This window comes from Lampris incognitus, chromosome 6, assembly GCF_029633865.1.
Source record: "Lampris incognitus isolate fLamInc1 chromosome 6, fLamInc1.hap2, whole genome shotgun sequence".
Taxonomy (NCBI): Eukaryota; Metazoa; Chordata; class Actinopteri; order Lampriformes; family Lampridae; genus Lampris; species Lampris incognitus.
The window spans coordinates 1,895,418-1,918,666 of record NC_079216.1 but is presented as its reverse complement, the minus strand read 5'-3'; the positions used below and the strand labels follow the sequence as shown (position 1 = coordinate 1,918,666).

Genomic DNA, 23,249 nt, shown 5'->3' with positions numbered 1-23,249 from the left:
ACATGTTATTAACCAGTGTGTGATTATAACAGACTACATGTTATTAACCAGTGTGTGATTATAACACAGACTCCATGTTATTAACCAGTGTGTGATTATAACACAGACTCCATGTTATTAACCAGTGTGTGATTATAACACAGACTCCATGTTATTAACCAGTGTGTGATTATAACAGACTCCATGTTAATAACAAGTGTGTGATTATGACAGACTACATGTTAATAACCAGTGTGTGATTATAACACAGACTACATGTTATTAACCAGTGTGTGATTATAACACAGACTCCATGTTATTAACCAGTGTGTGATTATAACACAGACTCCATGTTAATAACCAGTGTGTGATTATAACAGACTACATGTTAATAACCAGTGTGTGATTATAACAGACTCCATGTTATTAACCAGTGTGTGATTATGACAGACTCCATGTTAATAACCAGTGTGTGATTATAACACAGACTACATGTTATTAACCAGTGTGTGATTATAACACAGACTCCATGTTAATAACCAGTGTGTGATTATAACACAGACTCCATGTTATTAACCAGTGTGTGATTATAACACAGACTCCATGTTATTAACCAGTGTGTGATTATAACACAGACTCCATGTTATTAACCAGTGTGTGATTATAACACAGACTACATGTTATTAACCAGTGTGTGATTATAACACAGACTCCATGTTATTAACCAGTGTGTGATTATAACACAGACTACATGTTATTAACCAGTGTGTGATTATAACACAGACTACATGTTATTAACCAGTGTGTGATTATAACAGACTACATGTTATTAACCAGTGTGTGATTATAACACAGACTCCATGTTATTAACCAGTGTGTGATTATAACACAGACTCCATGTTATTAACCAGTGTGTGATTATAACACAGACTCCATGTTATTAACCAGTGTGTGATTATAACAGACTCCATGTTAATAACCAGTGTGTGATTATGACAGACTCCATGTTAATAACCAGTGTGTGATTATAACACAGACTACATGTTAATAACCAGTGTGTGATTATAACACAGACTACATGTTATTAACCAGTGTGTGATTATAACACAGACTCCATGTTATTAACCAGTGTGTGATTATAACACAGACTCCATGTTAATAACCAGTGTGTGATTATAACAGACTACATGTTAATAACCAGTGTGTGATTATAACAGACTCCATGTTATTAACCAGTGTGTGATTATAACACAGACTCCATGTTATTAACCAGTGTGTGATTATAACAGACTCCATGTTAATAACCAGTGTGTGATTATGACAGACTCCATGTTAATAACCAGTGTGTGATTATAACACAGACTACATGTTAATAACCAGTGTGTGATTATAACACAGACTACATGTTATTAACCAGTGTGTGATTATAACACAGACTCCATGTTATTAACCAGTGTGTGATTATAACACAGACTCCATGTTAATAACCAGTGTGTGATTATAACAGACTACATGTTAATAACCAGTGTGTGATTATAACAGACTACATGTTAATAACCAGTGTGTGATTATAACACAGACTCCATGTTAATAACCAGTGTGTGATTATAACACAGACTGCATGTTAATAACCAGTGTGTGATTATAACACAGACTCCATGTTATTAACCAGTGTGTATGAACTGCCACAATAACGGCAGCTGTTAGCAACAAGGATTCAGACTATTTAAGACTTAAACCTGTTTTGATCATGAAGGTTTTCCACTGTTACTTCTTAAAGCTACAATCCTAAAGAGTTACATACAAACAAACGACCCGTAACAATAACAATAATAATCATAATAATGATGATGATGATGATGATGATCATCATCATCATCATCATAATAAACTTTCTGTCTCTATAAGACAACAAGTAATCCATGAAGACCTTTCAGCAGTGTGTGATGTGGATGATGGTGTCTGGTAGGACTTCACCAGGAACAATGACAGGGTGCGTCGTTTCCATCTTCATCAAGCTGGCAGAAGACCTTCACCAACACATACCAGCACTGCATCAATAAGTACAACTCAGGTTCTACCAGGTTTTATGTTTGTTTCTGACACAACAGCCCTGCTGACTCTCATTCTTTTGGAATGAAGCTCAGCCCACCACACACACCTCACCACCACCTTCATAGAGACACACTGCTTCACTAAAACCACCATATTCAGGACTCTAGCTTTAAAGACGAGTGGTTGTTCAGAAGATCTTGTTGGTGAAGGAAAGCTTGTTTTTGAGGCTTAGTGTGGCGTTGACCTGCTGGGCGGACAGCAGGTTGTGCCACTGGGCGACGGGTCGTCTTGGGTTGGACAGCATGTCGGCCCAGTGCCTCAGCTGGTTCCCCGAGGCATCGCAGCCCAGGAAAATCTTCCCCATGGCGTCGTTCCGGGTCATGGCATCATGGTCCCAGATAGAGATGACCAGGTGAATCCGCTGCGGACACATACACAGGAAAGCCCGGATCAGACAATAGAACACATCAATGACTCATAGAGAACCATATGTGTACTGGTTTTCATTCAAACCAACACTACACCATCTGCCACAGAGCGGTGACGCCGTTCATCTGGACACAACATTTACTGAGAGAAACGTTTCATCACTCATCTAAGTGACCTCTTCAGTCTCACCTGACTGCAGGGACCCCACCTGAAACCAATGACCAGTTTCATATGCAAATATGGGTGTGACCACTAACTAGACTTTCAACGGCCATGTTTACTATTCACAGAGGATTGGGGAATAGTTGGGTTTGGGTCGTTATGCCACTGTATTGTCCATAAGGGTGGGGGTACCTGCAGTCACTGTATTGTTTATAAGGGTGGGGACACCTGCAGTCAGGTTAGACTGAAGAGGTCACTTAGATGAGTGATGAAACATATCTGTCAACAAACGTTGTGTCCAGATGAACTAATTCAACTTTCTGTGACTTCAAACTGTTTATTAACTGTTTGCTGCCCCACCACTGGACGGACCACCAGCAAAGGTTCAGTCTGGTTTAATGAAATAACTGATGTCTAATAAAGAGGATGGGAACAAATAAGGGAAATTGAGGAATGAAGGATTTTAATGGTTTCTTTCAATTCATCTGGTGTGAAAGTTCTGAGAGAGAGAGAGTGTGTGTGTGTTGAGGGTCTGGCTTTTGGAGGGCTGAATGATGAGTAAAAACAGTAAAGATGTGTAAGTTCAGGTGTATAGTATCTGTGTCAGTGTAATGTATCAATATGATGTATCAGTGTGATGTATCGGTGGGATGTATCGGTGGGATGTATCAATGTGATGTTTCAGTGTGATGTATCAGTATGATGTTTCATGGGATGTATCAGTGTGATGTATCGGTGGGATGTATCAGTGTGATGTATCAGTGTGATGTATCAGTGTGATGTATCAGTGTGATGTATCAGTGTGATGTATCGGTGGGATGTATCAGTGTGATGTATTAGTGTGATGTATCAGTGTGATGTATCAGTGTGATGTATCGGTGTGATGTATCGGTGTGATGTATCAGTGTGATGTATCAGTGTGATGTATCAGTGTGATGTATCGGTGTGATGTATCGGTGTGATGTATCAGTGTGATGTATCAGTGTGATGTATCAGTGTGATGTATCAGTGTGATGTATCAGTGTGATGTATCATGGGATGTATCAGTGTGATGTATCAGTGTGATGTATCATGGGATGTATCATGGGATGTATCATGGGATGTATCATGGGATGTATCAGTGTGATGTATCATGGGATGGATCAGTGTGATGAATCAGTGTGATGTATCATGGGATGTATCATGGGATGTATCATGGGATGTATCCATGTGATATATCAGTGTGATGTATCAGTATGATGTTTCATGGGATGTATCAGTGTGATGTATCAATTGGATGTATCGGTGGGATGTATCAGTGTGATGTATCAGTGTGATGTATCAGTATGATGTTTCATGGGATGTATCAGTGTGATGTATCAGTATGATGTTTCATGGGATGTATCAGTGTGATGTATCAGTGTGATGTATCATGGGATGTATCCATGTGATATATCAGTGTGATGTATCAGTATGATGTTTCATGGGATGTATCAGTGTGATGTATCAATTGGATGTATCAGTGTGATGTATCAGTGTGATGTATCAATTGGATGTATCAGTGGGATGTATCAGTGTGATGTATCAGTGTGATGTATCAGTGTGATGTATCAATTGGATGTATCAGTGGGATGTATCAGTGTGATGTATCGGTGGGATGTATCAGTGTGATGTATCAGTGTGATGTATCAGTATGATGTATCAGTGTGATGTATCAGTGTGATGTATCAGTGTGATGTATCAGTATGATGTATCAGTGTGATGTATCAGTGTGATGTATCGGTGGGATGTATCATGGGATGTATCATGGGATGTATCATGGGATGTATCATGGGATGTATCAGTGTGATGTATCATGGGATGTATCGGTGTGATGTATCAGTGTGATGTATCCATGTGATATATCAGTGTGATGTAGCAGAAGAAGATGCTTCAACTTTAAAGGCATCTGCACAGATTAGTTTTGTGTGCTGAGAGTCAATCTGTGTAACACGAGCTGTGTGTGAAGAACTGCTGAGGACTAAATGAACAAAGAGAAAAACAACATGAACCACTCTCATTAGTCGGGAGAGAGAGAGTGTGAGAGAGAGAGAGAGATTCGACTCACTTGTATTTGGTCGAAGGACACATCGAACGTGAAGGATTCGTTATAGTAAGGATTCAAAGTCTTCTTTTTGATAGATGTCTTCCTTTTCTTCCACTTCCTCTTGTCCAGGGCCAGCTGCACCTTCACATAGGGATCTGTCATTCCAGAACAGAGGAGGAAATTAATGAACAGTGGAACATTCAAGAGAAAACCATCCTGGCCTCTTCTACAGGGACAAAACACACCATCGTCACTTTTCACTGAACAACAAGGCCACCAACAGGTAAGAGACACAGGACAGCCCGGTGTGGACTATGGACCGGTGTGTTGGTTAAGGACTGTTGTTGTGGTTAAGGACTGGTGTGTTTGTTTAGGACCAGTGTGTTTGTTCAGGACCGGTGTGTTGTTTCAGGACCAGTGTGTTTGTTCAGGACCGGTGTGTTGGTTAGCGTTCAGGCTGAGGGGTGACTGACCTGACAACCCTCCTGTGTCCATGCTCTTCAGGTTTTTGGCCTCCAGGATCACCACAGTTAGCTTTCCGGCAGTTGGAACGTAGCGCAAAGAGAAGCAGATCTCACCGAGGTTCTCCTCCTGCAGCAACAACACAACAGACTTACAACAGACAATATAACAAAACAGACGTAAAGAACTTCGTGGAAGAAAAAATCAAAACGTTTCAGAGAAAAAAAGAAATAATAATAAAAAAAAGAAATACATTAGACTAATGCAGCTGAATGAAGGCTGCTGGTCCTGTGTCTCTTGGACAGCGAGAGTTGAATGTGTGAAGCGGAGTAGAAATGAATCCAGTCACTGTACTGGAAACCGTCATTAAGAGCTGATCAAAGCGGTAAGTTCACCTCAAACTTGGCGGGCTGGCTCAGGTCCTGCCACTCCTCCATCACGTGGTTCCAGTCCACAGTGCTCAGCTGCAGCCGCAGCTCGCCGATGATCTCGTGTTTGGTGAATCTGTTGAAGTCGAAGACTTGCATCACCACTGTAGACTCGCTGAGTGATGCGTTCGAGATCTGAATGAAAAGGAAACCAGGTCAAAGGTCGTGTTTGCTCCCACCTCAGAGGAAGGGGTTTGGTACAGTGAACAGATGTGGATGATTCAATGATTTATATACAAATTAATATGGGAAGGATTTTTAAAAAGAAATACAAGGTTGCTGTAACCATGGAAACCCTTATTGTACAATCCCTCTGTCTATCCTGCACTACTTGGCTACAGTACAAAGTGGTAGTCATGGTAACATCCATCCCGTGTTGGTATTGTGTCCGATGGTTGTCATAGAAACATCTCTCATGTATTAAACACTCTTCTGCTAGTTCGTAGTAAACTTGTGTTGTGTTGATGTGTTTGAACAGTTTTTGCTGCTGTAACTTTGAATTTTTGAAATTTGACATTTATTTCAGTCTGCAATCAATAACTGTCAATCAATAACAATGCTGTGACTGCAAACATTCCCAAATCCTCTGTGAATAGTAAACGTGGCCACTGTAACTCTAGTTAATGGTCACCCCTTGCATATGAAACTGGTGGTTGCTTTGGGTCATTAGGCCACTGTATGTTTATAAGGGTGGGGACACCTGCAGTCACTGTATTGTTTATAAGGGTGGGGACACCTGCAGTCACCGTATTGTTTATAAGGGTGGGGGTACCTGCAGTCACCGTATTGTTTGTAAGGGTGGGTGTACCTGCAGTCACCGTATTGTTTATAAGGGTGGGGTACCTGCAGTCACTGTATTGTTTATAAGGGGGGGACACCTGCAGTCAGGTGAGACTGAAGATGTCAATTAGATGATGATGAAATGTTTCTCTCAATAAACGTTGTGTCCAGATGGTTCGTGGGCCGGTTATTTATTTGTTGTTATTTTTTCACTTGTATTATATTTTAGTTTTTTCAGTTGTTCATTTTAGTTGTATTTTTTAATTGCTATTTTTAGTTGTATTATATTTTAGTTGTATTATATTTTAGTTGTTATTTTTTCGTTTTTATTTTTACTTGTATTATATTTTAGTTGTTATTTTTAGTTAGTTTTTATTTGTATTATATCTTAGTTTTTTTAGTTGTTCGTTTTAGTTGTATTTTTTAATTGTTATTCTTTAATTGTTATTTTTAGTTGTATTATATTTTAGTTGTTATTTTTTGTTGTTATTTTTAATTGTATTATATTTTAGCTGTATTTTTATTTGTTATTTGTAATTGAATTATATTTTAGTTGTTATTTTTAGCTGTATCATATTTTAGTTGTTTTTCTTGAATTGTTATTTTTAGTTGTATTATATTTAAGTTGTTATTTTTAGTTGTTATTTTTAATTGTAGTATATTTTAGTTGTTATTTTTAGCTGTATTATATTTTAGTTGTTATTTTTAGTTGATCGTTTTTTACTTGTATTATATTTTAGTTGTTTTAGTTGTTCATTTTAGTTATTTTTCTAATTGTCATTCTTTGTTATTTTTAGTTATATTATATTTTAGTTGTACTATATTTAAGTTTTTATTTTTAGTTGTATTATATTTTAGTTGTTCTTTTTAGTTGTATTATATTCTAGTTGTTATTTTTAGTTCTTATTTTTACTTGTATTATATTTTAGTTGTATGATATTTTAGTTGTTATTTTTACTTGTACTATATTTAAGTTGTTATTTTTACTTGTATTATATTTTAGTTGTTATTTTTAGTTATTTTTATTTGTATTATATCTTAGTTTTTTTAGTTGTATTTTTTAATTATTATTCTTTAATTGTTATTTTTAGTTGTACTATATTTTAGTTGTTATATTTAGTTATTATTTTTAGTTGTATTATATTTTAGTTGTTATTCTTAGTTGTTTTTCTTTAATTGTTATTTTTAGTTGTATTATATTTAAGTTGTTATTTTTGGTTGTTATTTTTAATTGTATTATATTTTAGTTGTTATTTTTACTTGTATTATATTTAAGTTGTTATTTTTAGTTATTATTTGTACTTGTATTATATTTTAATTGTTATTTTTAGTTATTTTTTATTTGTATTATATCTCAGTTTTTTAGTTGTTCGTTTTAGTTGTATTTTTTAATTGTTATTCTTTAATTGTTATTTTTAGTTGTATTATATTTAAGTTGTTATTTTTACTTGTATTATATTTTAGTTGTTATTTTTAGTTATTTTTATTTGTATCATATCTTAGTTTTTTAGTTGTATTTTTTAATTGTTATTCTTTAATTGTTATTTTTAGTTGTACTATATTTTAGTTGTTATATTTAGTTATTATTTTTAGTTGTATTATATTTTAGTTGTTATTTTTAGTTGTTTTTCTTTAATTGTTATTTTTAGTTGTATTATATTTAAGTTGTTATTTTTAGTTGTTTTTCTTTAATTGTTATTTTTAGTTGTATTATATTTAAGTTGTTATTTTTGGTTGTTATTTTTAATTGTATTATATTTTAGTTGTTATTTTTAGTTGTTCGTTTTTTACTTGTATTATATTTTAGTTGTTTTAGTTGTTCATTTTAGTTATTTTTCTAATTGTCATTCTTTGTTATTTTTAGTTATATTATATTTTAGTTGTACTATATTTAAGTTTTTATTTTTAGTTGTATTATATTTTAGTTGTTCTTTTTAGTTGTATTAGTTGTTATTTTTAGTTCTTATTTTTACTTGTATTATATTTTAGTTGTATTATATTTTAGTTGTTATTTTTACTTGTACTATATTTAAGTTGTTATTTTTACTTGTATTATATTTTAGTTGTTATTTTTAGTTATTTTTATTTGTGTTATATCTTAGTTTTTTTAGTTGTATTTTTTAATTATTATTCTTTAATTGTTATTTTTAGTTGTACTATATTTTAGTTGTTATATTTAGTTATTATTTTTAGTTGTATTATATTTTAGTTGTTATTTTTAGTTGTTTTTCTTTAATTGTTATTTTTAGTTGTATTATATTTAAGTTGTTATTTTTGGTTGTTATTTTTAATTGTATTATATTTTAGTTGTTATTTTTACTTGTATTATATTTAAGTTGTTATTTTTAGTTATTATTTTTACTTGTATTATATTTTAATTGTTATTTTTAGTTATTTTTTATTTGTATTATATCTCAGTTTTTTAGTTGTTCGTTTTAGTTGTATTTTTTAATTGTTATTCTTTAATTGTTATTTTTAGTTGTATTATATTTTAGTTGTTATTTTTACTTGTATTATATTTTAGTTGTTATTTTTAGTTATTTTTATTTGTATTATATCTTAGTTTTTTTAGTTGTATTTTTTAATTGTTATTCTTTAATTGTTATTTTTAGTTGTACTATATTTTAGTTGTTATATTTAGTTATTATTTTTAGTCGTATTATATTTTAGTTGTTATTTTTAGTTGTTTTTCTTTAATTGTTATTTTTAGTTGTATTATATTTAAGTTGTTATTTTTGGTTGTTATTTTTAATTGTATTATATTTTAGTTGTTATTTTTACTCTTATTATATTTAAGTTGTTATTTTTAGTTGTTATTTTTACTTGTATTATATTTTAATTGTTATTTTTAGTTATTTTTTATTTGTATTATATCTCAGTTTTTTAGTTGTTCGTTTTAGTTGTATTTTTTAATTGTTATTCTTTAATTGTTATTTTTAGTTGTATTATATTTTAGTTGTTATTTTTAGTTGTTATTTTTAGTTGTATCATATTTTAGTTGTTTTTCTTTAATTGTTATTTTTAGTTGTTATATTTAGTTGTTATTTTTAGTTGTATTATATTTTAGTTGTTATTTTTAGTTGTTAGTTTTTTACTTGTATTCTATTTTAGTTGTTTTATTTGTTCATTTTAGTTGTATTTTCTAATTGTTATTCTTTGTTATTTTTAGTTGTATTATATTTTAGTTGTTATTTTTAGTTGTTAGTTTTTTATTTGTATTTTGTTTTAGTTGTTCATTTTAGTTGTATTTTCTAATTGTTATTCTTTGTTATTTTTAGTTGTATTATATTTTAGTTGTTATTTTTAGCTGTTAGTTTTTTACTTGTATTGTATTTTAGTTGTTTTGTAGTTATTAATTTTAGCTGTATTTTTTTAATTGTTATTTTGTAGTTGTTGATTTTAGTTGTATTATTTTCAAGTGGGTTTAACAAATCAATCAATATTGAAGTCCCCACAAAAAACCAAAACCTGTTCTTGTTGTTTATGTTGTCATACAACGTTGACACCTGTGTGGTGTGGCGTGGCGTGCTGTTGTTGTGGACGTTGTGTTGTTGTGTGAGTTGTACCGGGAAGGTGAACTGCTGGTTGAACACGGGGTTGAGGGTGTTCCTGAACACCTTGGTCTCGCAGGTCTTGGATTTGTCAGGGCAGATGTAGACTTTAACATAAGGATCAGAGCTTCCTCCCACATCCATGGCCTTCAGAGCAGCAGCTTCTTTTATCCCCACTGTGAGCTGAAGATCACAATGACACACTCGGTATGTGGGGGGTATGGAGGGTTAGAGGGGGTTATGTGGGTATGGAGGGTATGGGAGGGGTATGTGGGTATGGAGGGTATGTGGGGGTATGTGGGGGGTATGTGGGTATGTGGGAGGTATGGAGGGTATGTGGGGGGTATGTGGGTATGGAGGGTATGTGGGTGTTTCAGGACTTGTACCTCAGATTGAGCAGCGCTGTATTCCAGAGAGTAGAGCAGTTTTCCGTGTTGGTTTTGGGTTGAGCCGTACTCCACATCTCCTGCATCTGGCTGGACCTGCTCATCAGGAGCCCAGGACCCAGAAGGAACCATAAGGAGCCCAGGACCCAGGAGGAACCATCAGGAGCCCAGGACCCAGGAGGAACCATCAGGAGCCCAGGACCAAGGAGGAACCATCAGGAGCCCGGGACACAAGAGGAACCATCAGCTGGTTTAGGTTTATTCATATGCACAGTGATTTTATCTATCTGTCTGTCTGTCTGTCTTTCTATCTATCTATCTATCTATCTATCTATCTATCTATCTATCTATCTATCTATCTATCTATCTATCTATCTATCTATCTATCTATCTATCTATCTATCTATCTATCTATCTATCTATCTATCTATCTATCTATCTATCTATCTATCTATCTATCTATCTATCTATCTATCTAATCTATCTATCTATTTGTGTGTGAGTGTGAGTGTGAGTGTGTGTGTGTGTGTGTGTGTGTGTGAAGTGTCACCAGTGCGGTGGTGGTGGAGCTGTTCAGACTCTTGAGGCTCAGCTGCTGGTGTGGTTTCATCTTCCTGCGGTTCTTCCCTTTACAGCAGCACTTGATGCAGATGCAGAGACAGCAGGCCAAGATCAACAACCCCCCCACTGCGAAGATGCAGTAAACTGCCCATCTGGGCACTACAGAGAGGGGGGGGAGAGGGGGAGGGAGAGAGACAGAGAGACAGAGAGAGAGGGGAGAAAGAGAGAGAGAGAGACGGGGGGGGGACAGGGGGAGAGACAGAGACAGAGGGGGGGAGAAAGAGACACAGAGGGGGGAGAGAGACAGAGGGGGGGAGACAGAGACAGAGAGGGGGGAGAGAGAGACAGAGAGGGGGGAGAGAGACACACAGAGAGGGGGGAGAGAGAGAGAGAGAGACGGGGGGGGACAGGGGGAGAGACAGAGACAGAGGGGGGGAGAAAGAGACACAGAGGGGGGAGAGAGAGAGACACAGAGGGGGGAGAGAGACAGAGGGGGGGAGACAGAGACAGAGAGGGGGGAGAGAGAGACAGAGAGGGGGAGAGAGACACACAGAGAGGGGGGAGAGAGAGAGAGACACAGAGGGGGGAGAGAGGCAGAGGGGGGAGAGAGAGAGAGAGAGAGAGGAGGGGGAGAGAGACACAGAGAGGGGGGAGAGAGAGAGAGTCAGTGGTGAGACAGGTGAAGGTTTCAGGATAGCAGATGAACAGACAGCAGGTTAACATGGTGTCTTCTCATGTATCGGATCAGACATGGAACAAAAATCCATCTTCTCTGACCACAGCTGGAGACAGACTAGAGGTCAGAGGTCAGGCTCACTGAGGTTGGTGAGAGGTTGGTAAGGGGTCAAGGGGACTCACAGGGAATCTGATCCAGCAGCTTGGTGAAGAAGTCGGGTTGTGGCGTGGCAGCAGCGCTGGTGGCGTTAGTGTAGTGGTGGGTAGCTGGGGGGGGAGGGGGGGTGCTGTTAGGTATGGGGGGGTTGGGGTGCATGGTGAACTGGATGGAAAGATGAGCTCTGCAAAGGAGAGAGAAGCAGCATACATGAGAAGAAGACCTCAGACAGACCCTCATCACCAGTCTTCAGAGAAGACAAAACAACAGGATGCTCCCCCCTAACGTTCAAATATAAACCTCATCTGAACCTGGCTGACTGCCAACTCAACAGCATGGCCCTCAGCGCTTTACTCGAGTGGCATCCCAGTTACTGTTCAAACGGCCTTCTCCAGGGGCGTCCGGGTGGCGTGGCGGTCTATTCCGTTGCCTGGCAACACAGGCATCTTCGGCTCGAATCCCCGTGTTGCCTCCGGCTTGGTCGGGCGTCCCTACAGACACAATCGGCCGTGTCTGTGTGTGGGAAGCCGGATGTGGGTGTGTGTCCTGGTCACGGCACTAGCGCCTCCTCTGGTCAGTCGGTCGGTCGGTCGGTCGGTCGGGGCGCCTGTTCAGGGGGGAGGGGGAACTGGGGAGAATAGCGTGATCCTCCCACGCGCTACGTCCCCCTGGTGAAACTCCTCACTGTCAGCTGAAAAGAAGCGGCAGGTGACTCCACATGTATGGGAGGAGGCAGGTGGTAGTCTGCAGCCCTCCCTCCATCGGCAGAGGGGTGGAGCAGCGACCGGGACGGCTCGGAAGAGTGGGGTAATTGGCCAAGTACAACTGGGGAGAAAAGGGGGGAAATCCCAAAACAGAGAAAAGGAACAGCGTTCTCCACATCTCCCAGCACATTAGAGCTGAATCAGGTGCTACTCAGCTCGAGGACAGCAAAGTCCCAGAGGACAACAGGGACAGACAGACTACTGTGTCTTCATCACGACTGTGTCTTCATCAGAGTGGACAAACACATGAGGTGAACAACACACGTAGTCAACCCAGGCCAGGTGGACAATTGTCATTGGATAATTGGTTGAGAGGATGAGAGTCAGCACCTCCAGGTCTGAGGCCAGGGTCCTCCACCGGAAAAGGGTGGCTTGCTCCCTCCGGGTTGGGGATGAGTTGTTGCCTCAAGTGAAGGAGTTCAAGTATCTCGGGGTCTTGTTCACGAGTGAGGGTAGGATGGAGCGGGAGATTGACAGGCAGATTGGTGCAGCATCAGCAGTAATGGGGACGTTGTACCGGACCGTTGTGGTGAAGAGGGAGCTGAGCCGGGAGGCAAAGCTCTCGGTTTACCAGTCAGTCTTCCTTCCAGCCCTCACCTATGGTCATGAGCTTTGGGTAGTGACTGCAAAGGGTGGGATGGCGGATACAAGTGACAGCGGCATGAGATGATGGGATCTATGGTCTCCTCTTGTGCCAATTTACTGTCCCAACGTTACTGTCTTTACCTGAGGACTAGAGCTGAGTTTACTCCAACATGCTGCTATCAATACCTGCATCACAACAGATCAGACTTTATTCATGCCAGAGGACAACTGGCATAAGCATGCTGGTAGTACTGAATACAATAACCCAAACACACACACACACACACACACACACACACACACACACACACACACACACACACACACACACACACACACACACACACACAGCAGCGTGACTGGGTAATGGAGCCAGAGCAGCCAGTGAACTAACTACCAGGTGGATTGTGTTGCAAGTCCAGTTGCTGCAGTCCAGATAAGGAACCTGTGGCCTCCATGGCTCCTCCATAGTTAAACAGGAGCAGGGTGTGATGACACAACATCTATTAAAGCTCCCCTGATAACATTCTCTATTTGCCCCTTCACTACAATGCCCCACACAAAACCCTTGACTAACACGCCGGCTCCCACGTCAGCATGACAAACACACAAACAAGTCTTTCACTCTGGAAGCAAACAAAGCCACTTTCCATGAGCACGTTATGAAGTGAAACCATCCCACAGGAAACTGAACCGTTTCCATTTGGACTAACTTTGACAGTTCTACCAGGGCCGTGTCCATGACAGGTACACACATCAACTAAACATTACTCGTTTCTGAAGTGTTTTACTCACTGGTGAAGGTCTTTACAGAAACACACGAGCCTCAGAGGGAAATCCGGTGTTGTGGAGGCATCGAGCAGACGGAGGAAAGCGAACAGGACGAGGGAAATGGAGGGAGCTGGAGCGGCTCTCAGCCACAAGACGTTTAATCAAGAAGAGGAAATGTCTTCTGACCTCCACCCATCCTAAAGCCACATCTGCACCAACAGGGACGGCAGTCACCAGCCCAGAGACCACCACCTTATTGTTCTAATTTACAGATCATGTACATGTACAGACTGTATAGCTCATGTAAATGTACAGACTGTATAGATCAAGTAAATGTACAGACTGTATAGATCAAGTAAATGTACAGACTGTATAGATCAAATAAATGTACAGACTGTATAGATCAAATAAATGTACAGACTGTATAGCTCATGTAAATGTACAGACTGTATAGATCAAATAAATGTACAGACTGTATAGCTCATGTAAATGCACAGACTGTATAGATCAAGTAAATGTACAGACTGTATAGACCATGTACATGTACAGACTGTATAGACCATGTACATGTACAGACTGTATAGATCAAATAAATGTACAGACTGTATAGACCATGTACATGTACAGACTGCATAGCTCATGTAAATGCACAGACTGTATAGATCAAATAAATGTACAGACTGTATAGACCATGTACATGTACAGACTGTATAGATCAAGTAAATGTACAGACTGTATAGATCAAGTAAATGTACAGACTGTATAGATCAAATAAATGTACAGACTGTATAGCTCATGTAAATGCACAGACTGTATAGATCAAGTAAATGTACAGACTGTATAGACCATGTACATGTACAGACTGTATAGACCATGTACATGTAGAGACTGTATAGATCAAATAAATGTACAGACTGTATAGACCATGTACATGTACAGACTGTATAGCTCATGTAAATGCACAGACTGTATAGATCAAATAAATGTACAGACTGTATAGGCCATGTAAATGCACAGACTGTATAGATCAAGTAAATGTACAGACTGTATAGATCAAGTAAATGTACAGACTGTATAGAGCATGTAAATGTACAGACTGTATAGATCATGTACATGTACAGACTGTATAGATCAAGTAAATGTACATACTGTATAGATCAAGTAAATGCACAGACTGTATAGACCATGTACATGTACAGACTGTATAGCTCATGTAAATGTACAGACTGTATAGATCAAGTAAATGTACAGACTGTATAGACCATGTGCATGCACAGACTGTATAGATCAAGTAAATGTACAGACTGTATAGACCATGTACATGTACAGACTGTATAGATCAAGTAAATGTACAGACTGTATAGACCATGTACATGCACAGACTGTATAGATCAAGTAAATGTACAGACTGTATTGATCAAGTAAATGCACAGACTGTATAGAGCATGTAAATGTACAGACTGTATAGATCATGTACATGTACAGACTGTATAGATCAAGTAAATGTACACACTGTATAGACCATGTACATGTACAGACTGTATAGATCAAGTAAATGCACAGACTGTCTAGATCATGTACATGTACACACTGTATAGATCATATAAATGTACAGACTGTATAGATCAAGTAAATGTACAGACTGTATAGATCATGTACATGTACAGACTGTATAAATCAAGTAATTGCACAGACTGTATAGATCATGTACATGTACAGACTGACTGTATAAATCAAGCAAATGTACAGACTGTATAGCTCATGTAAATTTACAGACTGTATAGATCATGTACATATACAGACTGTAAAGATAATGTAAATGTACACACTGTATATATCATATAAATGTACAGACTGCATAGATCAAGTAAATGTACAGACTGTATAGATCATGTACATGTACAGACTGTATAGATCAAGTAAATGTACAGACTGTATAGATCAAGTAAATGCACAGACTGTATAGAGCATGTAAATGTACAGACTGTATAGCTCATGTAAATGTGCAGATTGTATAGATAATGTACATGTACAGACTGTATAGATCAAGTAAATGTACAGACTGTATAGACCATGTACATGTACAGACTGTATAGATCAAGTAAATGCACAGACTGTCTAGATCATGTACATGTACACACTGTATAGATCATATAAATGTACAGACTGTATAGATCAAGTAAATGTACAGACTGTATAGATCATGTACATGTACAGACTGTATAGATCAAGTAAATGTACAGACTGTATAGATCAAGTAAATGCACAGACTGTATAGATCATGTACATGTACAGACTGACTGTATAAATCAAGCAAATGTACAGACTGTATAGCTCATGTAAATGTACAGACTGTATAGATCATGTACATATACAGACTGTAAAGATCATGTAAATGTACACACTGTATACATCATATAAATGTACAGACTGCATATATCAAGTAAATGTACAGACTGTATAGATCATGTACATGTACAGACTGTATAGATCAAGTAAATGTACAGACTGTATAGATCAAGTAAATGCACAGACTGTATAGAGCATGTAAATGTACAGACTGTATAGCTCATGTAAATGTGTAGATTGTATAGATAATGTACATGTACAGACTGTATAGATCCAGTAAATGTACAGACTGTATAGACCATGTACATGTACAGACTGTTTAGCTCATGTAAATGTGCAGACTGTAATAGACAATAATAACATTGTTACTAACAATAGCAACACTGAATAGTGTGACCTGTCACGCTATTCGGTGTTAACAACACTGTTACTAACAATAATAACACTATTACTAACTAACAATAATAACACTAGTGTTAATATCAGTCAGTATTAGTAGTAATAATGATAATAACACTTAATTAGGTGACAAGTCATATTATTCAGTGTTAATAACATTCAGTATGTAGTAATGATAATAATGCTTAATAAGGTGACAGAAGGTCATATTATTCAGTGTTAATATCAGTCAGTAGTAGTAGTAATAATGATAACACTTAATAAGGTTACATAAGGTAATTATTCAGTGTTGATATCAGTCAGTATTAGTAGTAATAATGATAATAACACTGAATAATGTGACACATCATGTTATTCAGCGTTAATATCAGTCAGTAGTAATAATGATAATAACACTTAATAAGGTGACAGAAGGTCATATTATTCAGTGTTAATAACAGTCAGTATTAGTAGTAATAATGATAATAACACTGAATAATGTGAAACGTCATGTTATTCAGCGTTAATATCAGTCAGCAGTAATAAAGATAATAACACTTAATAAGGTGACAGAAGGTCATATTATTCAGTGTTAATATCAGTCAGTATTAGTAGTAATAATGATAATAACACTGAATAATGTGACACGGCATGTTATTTAGCGTTAATATCAGTCAGTAGTAATAACTATAATAACACTTAATAAGGTGACAGGTCATATTATTCAGTGTTAATAACAGTCAGTGTGTAGTAATAACTATAATAACCCTTAATAAGGTGACAGAAGGTCATATTATTCAGCGTTAATAACAGTCAGTGTGTAGTAATAATGATAATAACACTTAATAAGGTGACAGAAGGTCATATTATTCAGTGTTAATAACAGTCAGTGTGTAGTAATAATGATAATAACACTTAATAAGGTGACAGAAGGTCATATTATTCGGTGTTAATAACAGTCAGTGTGTAGTAATAATGATAATAACACTTAATACGGTGACAGAAGGTCATATTATTCAGTGTTAATAACAGTCAGTGTGTAGTAATAATGATAATAACACTTACTAAGGTGACAGAAGGTCATATTATTCAGTGTTAATAACAGTCAGTGTGTGGTAATAATGATAATAACACTTAATAAGGTGACAGAAGGTCATGTTATTCAGTGTTAATAACAGTCAGTGTGTAGTAATAATGATAATAACACTTAATAAGGTGACAGAAGGTCATATTATTCAGTGTTAATAACAGTCAGTGTGTAGTAATAATGATAATAACACTTAATAAGGTGACAGAAGGTCATATTATTCAGTGTTGATAACATCAGTGTGTAGTAATATTGATAATAACAGCGTCAGTGATGACTATCAGTGGAAGTCTCATCAGTCTCTACATGGACTGTGTGACTGAACAAACCGTCCAGACTTCACACACTGATGTCACGTCTCAACACAAAGCTATGGAGACAACATCACATCTCCACTAAAAACTACACATATGCAATATCACATTTTACACCCCAACTTTACAGTTTTCAATGACCTCAGCGATACTTCCAGGACATCTGATCCATCTGATCATCTTCCAGGTGTTTTCCATGACTGGAAAATAAGTTAACACATTTCCAGGACGTGTAGGAAGCCTGACTGGGGCCATGTGGATGAAGTGCCTTGGTCACTGTCAGAACGGTCACATCTGAGGTCCTGCTCCTAACAGCCCCTGCTCAGTCCAGGAACCAAACCAAACATGCTCCCTGGGTTGATTCTTTCTGGATTGTTTCTTTCTGGTAATCTACCACTGCATGCTCTAAAAATTCCTCCTCCAACAGCAATTTTAGAAGGAAGTAGTCGTTAACAGGAAATCAATTTGGAGTCTTTCCTGTTCTTCTGTGGACATAACGTCCAGAATGATCCACAGACAAACCAGTTAGTTTCCTGAACACATCAGATTGCAGATATCCAGAGGTGAGGAAATAAAAGGGCACAGAACTATCATGTGCTGAATACAGCTGACATGAGCAGATGACCCACATTAAACCGTCTGATGGTATTCTGTGACCCTGGAGCTGAAGACGGAGCAAAAGAACGACATAAATACACGAGAAAGCCCAAGGTGAAGAAGAATTATCTGACCTCAGTGAGGATGAAAAACAAGAAACGGGTTTGCAGTCTGGCTTGCCGGTCTCAGTATGAGGGTGTCAGAGAGACAGCCCTCGGCCTGACCCTGTTCTTCTCACGTCTTACATACTCGTGCTGCGTTCTGCCTCTCTGTAATTCACCTTCAAGTTATTCCCTGAAAGCGGTTCACTTCCCACTGGCACTAAATGTTGAGACATATAAGAAGAGATAACTTAACAGTACCTGTGTTCCCACTAGTTGGTCTGAACTGCCATTACTTCCCTGTTTGTTCTCTCGGCTGTGGTTTAATCCAGACTGAGCAGTGTAGCAGACTAGTTCACCTCAGCCAGCAGGGACTCCATACGTCTGAAGCACCACACCTCCTCTGCACACAAACCAGCCCTCCTCTCACTCTGTCTGTCTCTCTCTCTGTGTGTGTGTGTCTGTGTGTGTGTGTGTGTGTGTGTGTGTGTGTGTGTGTGTGTGTGTGTGTTTGTGTGTGTGTGTGTTTGCATATTTAAATTCTGCTGTGGCGTCAAACAAAAGTTGGGTAAACAGTTTTACCATCAGCAGAGAATTTCACGGGTCTGTCGAGCTGAACAGTTCAGCATTCCTTCCTGAGTCACAGGAACAATTCACAGTTGTATGGATGAACCTTTGGTTTGTGTCCACTTTATAGAAAAGTCTCTTTTTAGAGTTTTCAGGGGTCCAAGTAGTGAAACTGCTGGAACCCTGCTGTGTCTGCTGGGATTCTTCTTCTTCTTCTGCCCTAAAAGTATCTGGGCCTCAGAAATCGTTAACAGCTACAGTTCCCAAACTTGGCAGATACGTTGGATGAGGAGGGCAGGTTGTAGGGCCCAGGGTTGGCATGGCGATGGAGGACGCCTTGCTGGCTAATGACTGTCCACATGGTGATATTCCCTCCAGGGACTTACACAGTGGTACGGTGGCCAATAATGTTCCGTCCTCGTCCCCTTCTTTTGGCTGGGTTAAAGCTAGCCTCATCAGTAGAAATATAAATGTGCTGACTTGCAGCGGCATCCAGCTCCAACACCCCCGCCCCCATCACATTTTCTCTTTTTTTAAATCCCCTCACTCCCAGATTCTCTAGATGAAATATAATTCAGAAAAATAATACATTACACAAGCTCAAATCAAAGCCAAACAGAACATAAAAAACAGCAAGACAGTAAGAGCAATGAATCAATAAGGAAAACAAACAAACAAACAAACAGCATCACACATAGAAGTACTCTCACTCTACAACTCACACATGTTGGGCCGTTCCAGACAAATCAAGAGGCGTCCCAGTTTGTTACACCGGTTAGATTATCCAAGTAAATCAGGAATGGCGTCCAGTTTCTTGAACGCATCCTTATCACCCCTTAAGGTGAATTTGATCTCCTCCAGTGTAAGATGAAACATGATATCCCTGGTCCATCTGACATGGGATGGACCTTTTGAGATCTTCCAGCTGAAAAGTATCAGACGTCTTTTTTTATGACTCATCATTGTACAGTAATCTTGAGGCTGTCTTGCTTTGGTAAGAAAGTGGTGGTGTAAGAGTGATATGGAGGAGTTTCAGTTTCTATTAGACTAGACTTACATGTTATGGTCGCTGCTCTTTAGGCAAACTGCTTGTTTGCATGTCATACTTAGCAAAAGATAGATTCTGACTCTATAAAAAAAATAACATCAAGGCTGGAAAAACAAGAATTAAATATATTCTGGGGTATTTTTTTCCCTACCTTCCTTTTTACAATATTTTTATTGGGATCTTCCAGTGTACAGTACAGAAAACAGAGACCCATATTTAAAACAACAAACAAATTAGAAACCAAGCGCAAAGAAGAAACAGTGAATTTAAGGAAAATAATGACTTGCACTGCTGCATCACTAGCACAACACATCTTAGCACATCGCATCAATGAGAGAGGTGGACGGCACACTATGTATTTTGTTGCTGGTCAGGTTCAGTGTCGTACTGAGCAAGGTGATCCAAAAATGGCTAACATATGTCAGAAAATGCATTAAGATTGGCCATCATGCCATATCGAACTTTCTCCATATGTCATATACCAGTGAGCTTAGTTAACCAGGTCTTAAACTGAGGCACAGTATCTGACTACCAGAGCCTTGAAATTACTTTCTTTGCAATTACCATTCCTTACATAATAGTGGTTTGGTAGAGAAAGAGAAAACCCAAATAGTGCCATCTCTGGATCCGCTTCAAACACACAGCCGTACATGTCAGAGAACCACTTGAATACGTCACACCAAAAATGACAGCTTTGGGCATGTCCAGAAACAGTGGGTCAGAGAGCCTTCCAGTGGCGGCTGGTGCTAACAATTTTTTTTGGGGGGGGGCGCAGTTTACCTTGGCGCAGCACACCTGACGGCTGCTTTAATGTCCACACAGTCACAGAGTTATTAAGAAGGACAATGTGGCCTATAGATTTTATCAAGGTTTGTACCCCTGATAAAATTTATAGGCTACATTGTCACTCTTCTGCCGATTACACTCACTACACTGTGCCAATGAAAGGCGCCGGACACTTCTGCCACAACGGGGCCCTAAGTCACTAGCCAGACTCTCTCTTCTGTAGTTCCCCAGTGGTGGAACGAGTTACCAAACTCCATTTGATCTGCTGAGTCCCTCTCCATCTTTTAGAAGAAGCTGAAGACCCAGCTCTTTCTCCAACACCTCCACACCTGATGGTATTAAAAGATTAAAACATTCACTTCTATGCACCTTTGCCTTTGTGTACTGCCTGTTGATACCTATGTCCTATGGGACTTGAACCTAGTTTTTTTTTTTACACTTACTTGCATTGTCGCCTGCTGACTAGATCTTCACCAAATGACCTTAAAAGATCTAGCAAAACGGGAACAGACTTCTCATGTTGTGATAGGAAGAAGACAGAATCATCCACATTGATGAGCCACATTACCCAATCGGATGGGTTCAATAGAAGGGTGATTCCGAATACTAAAGGCGAGGGGCTCAATAGCGACTGCAAAGAGCAATGGGCTGATGGGACAGCCCTGGGATGTCCCACAATGTAATAAAAATGGCGCTGATCTTTCTTGATTTGGAAGGAGGAAGATGACCATTAACTAGAGTTTCAATGGCCATGTGTACTATTCAGAGGATTTGGGAATGTTTACAATCACAGGATTGTAAGGTGGCGACAGCTGTACGAGTACATCTTACAATGTTCTGATTGCAACTATTCCCAAATCCTCTGAATAGTACTCATGGCTATTGTAACTAGTTAATGGTCACGCCTATTTGCATATGAAACTGGTCGTTGGTTTCGGTCGTAATGCCACTGTATTGCTTATAAGGGTGGGGAAACCTGCAGTCAGTTTAGACTGAAGACGTCACTTAGATGAGTGATGAAACATTTGTTAATAAACGTTACGTCTAGATGAACCAATTCAACTGTCTTTGATCCATATAGAACAGTTTTCTTCAGGCTGCAGGGCACTGAATCAATTTAAATGGGTATTGTGTTTATTTGTGGTCGTGTGGAGTTTAGCATGAGTTTACACCACAGAACAGAAAACAATGTGAAATTCAAACTTTCAAATCAGAGCAAGAAAAGGACTTGTGTTCACCAACCAGAGGACGGTCCTCCTCAAAACCCAGCAGCAGCATGTTAGAGTTCAAGAACAGAACAGAATAGAACCTGCAACCTACGGTTACCAACCAGAAAGAGAAACGTAGTACAAGAGTGCACTCAGTCGAGTGCAGATCTCTGCCAGGCGTATTTCCCCTTCTCCGGTGCTGTTAGGCAAAACCCCAGCTGAGGAGTTAGCCCTCAATTGCAGTATAAAACAGGTTTTGAATCACTGCAACCACGAGGTCCTTGATCATACAGTAATTGTGCACAAAAGTTATTAGGCTGACAGGCCCAGTAGTAGTATGTGAGATTAAAACAAATACACAACTGTTTTTCCTGCCATTATAAGACTTATGCACAGCACCCAAGTTGACTAAACCAGAAATACGAGGAAAAAGTTTTTAATAGGCAGCGCGCAAGCTAAAAAAAATCTACCGAATAACGTTTCTCCTGTCAGTCTGTAGATGTGCAGCCTCAAGGCGGACCCTTGCACTAATGCAACCGAGTCTAGTATAAACTTGAGTCACTGATAGTCCCTCTTATTGCAGCTTTTGACACTATCTCTCTTGACACTTTGACTAAGCTCGTGTCAGGTTCTAAACCAAATACTTCCCTACTTGACCCTTTACCAGCAAACATTTTTAAAGACCTCTGGCCTTTCCTGGGACCTACAATGCTGGACATTGTTAATTTATCACTTACTACTGGCACTGTTACCTGCAGCTTTAAGACAGCTGTGGTCAAACCTCTACTTAGGAAACCGCACCTCGGTCCAGGGTCTCTCAATAACTATCGACCAGTCTCGAATCTTCCATTCTTTTCTAAAGTACTAGAGAGAGTTGTGTATCTACAACTTTCCACCCATATAGAAGAAAACCATCCATATGAACCTAAGTTAGCATTAAACAACAAACTCCACAGAAAGTAATTTCCCCCCCCAAGATAATGAAAACACCTGATCTCCAGTCA

The 23,249-nt window shown here is 38.5% G+C and overlaps 1 protein-coding gene across 1 annotated transcript; it reads right to left on the bottom strand.

The window, feature by feature from the left end:
• Positions 1–1,919: 1,919 nt before the first annotated feature.
• On the bottom strand, positions 1,920–11,849 carry syt8 (synaptotagmin VIII). The gene is made up of 8 exons (XM_056281612.1): positions 11,717–11,849; positions 10,848–11,017; positions 10,298–10,393; positions 9,927–10,094; positions 5,548–5,715; positions 5,164–5,281; positions 4,712–4,845; positions 1,920–2,455 (listed from the first exon to the last, which is right to left on the bottom strand). The coding sequence occupies exons 1-8, from the start codon at positions 11,847–11,849 to the stop codon at positions 2,222–2,224; spliced, it is 1,221 nt and encodes a 406-aa protein (XP_056137587.1). The 3' UTR covers positions 1,920–2,221.
• Positions 11,850–23,249: the final 11,400 nt, after the last annotated feature.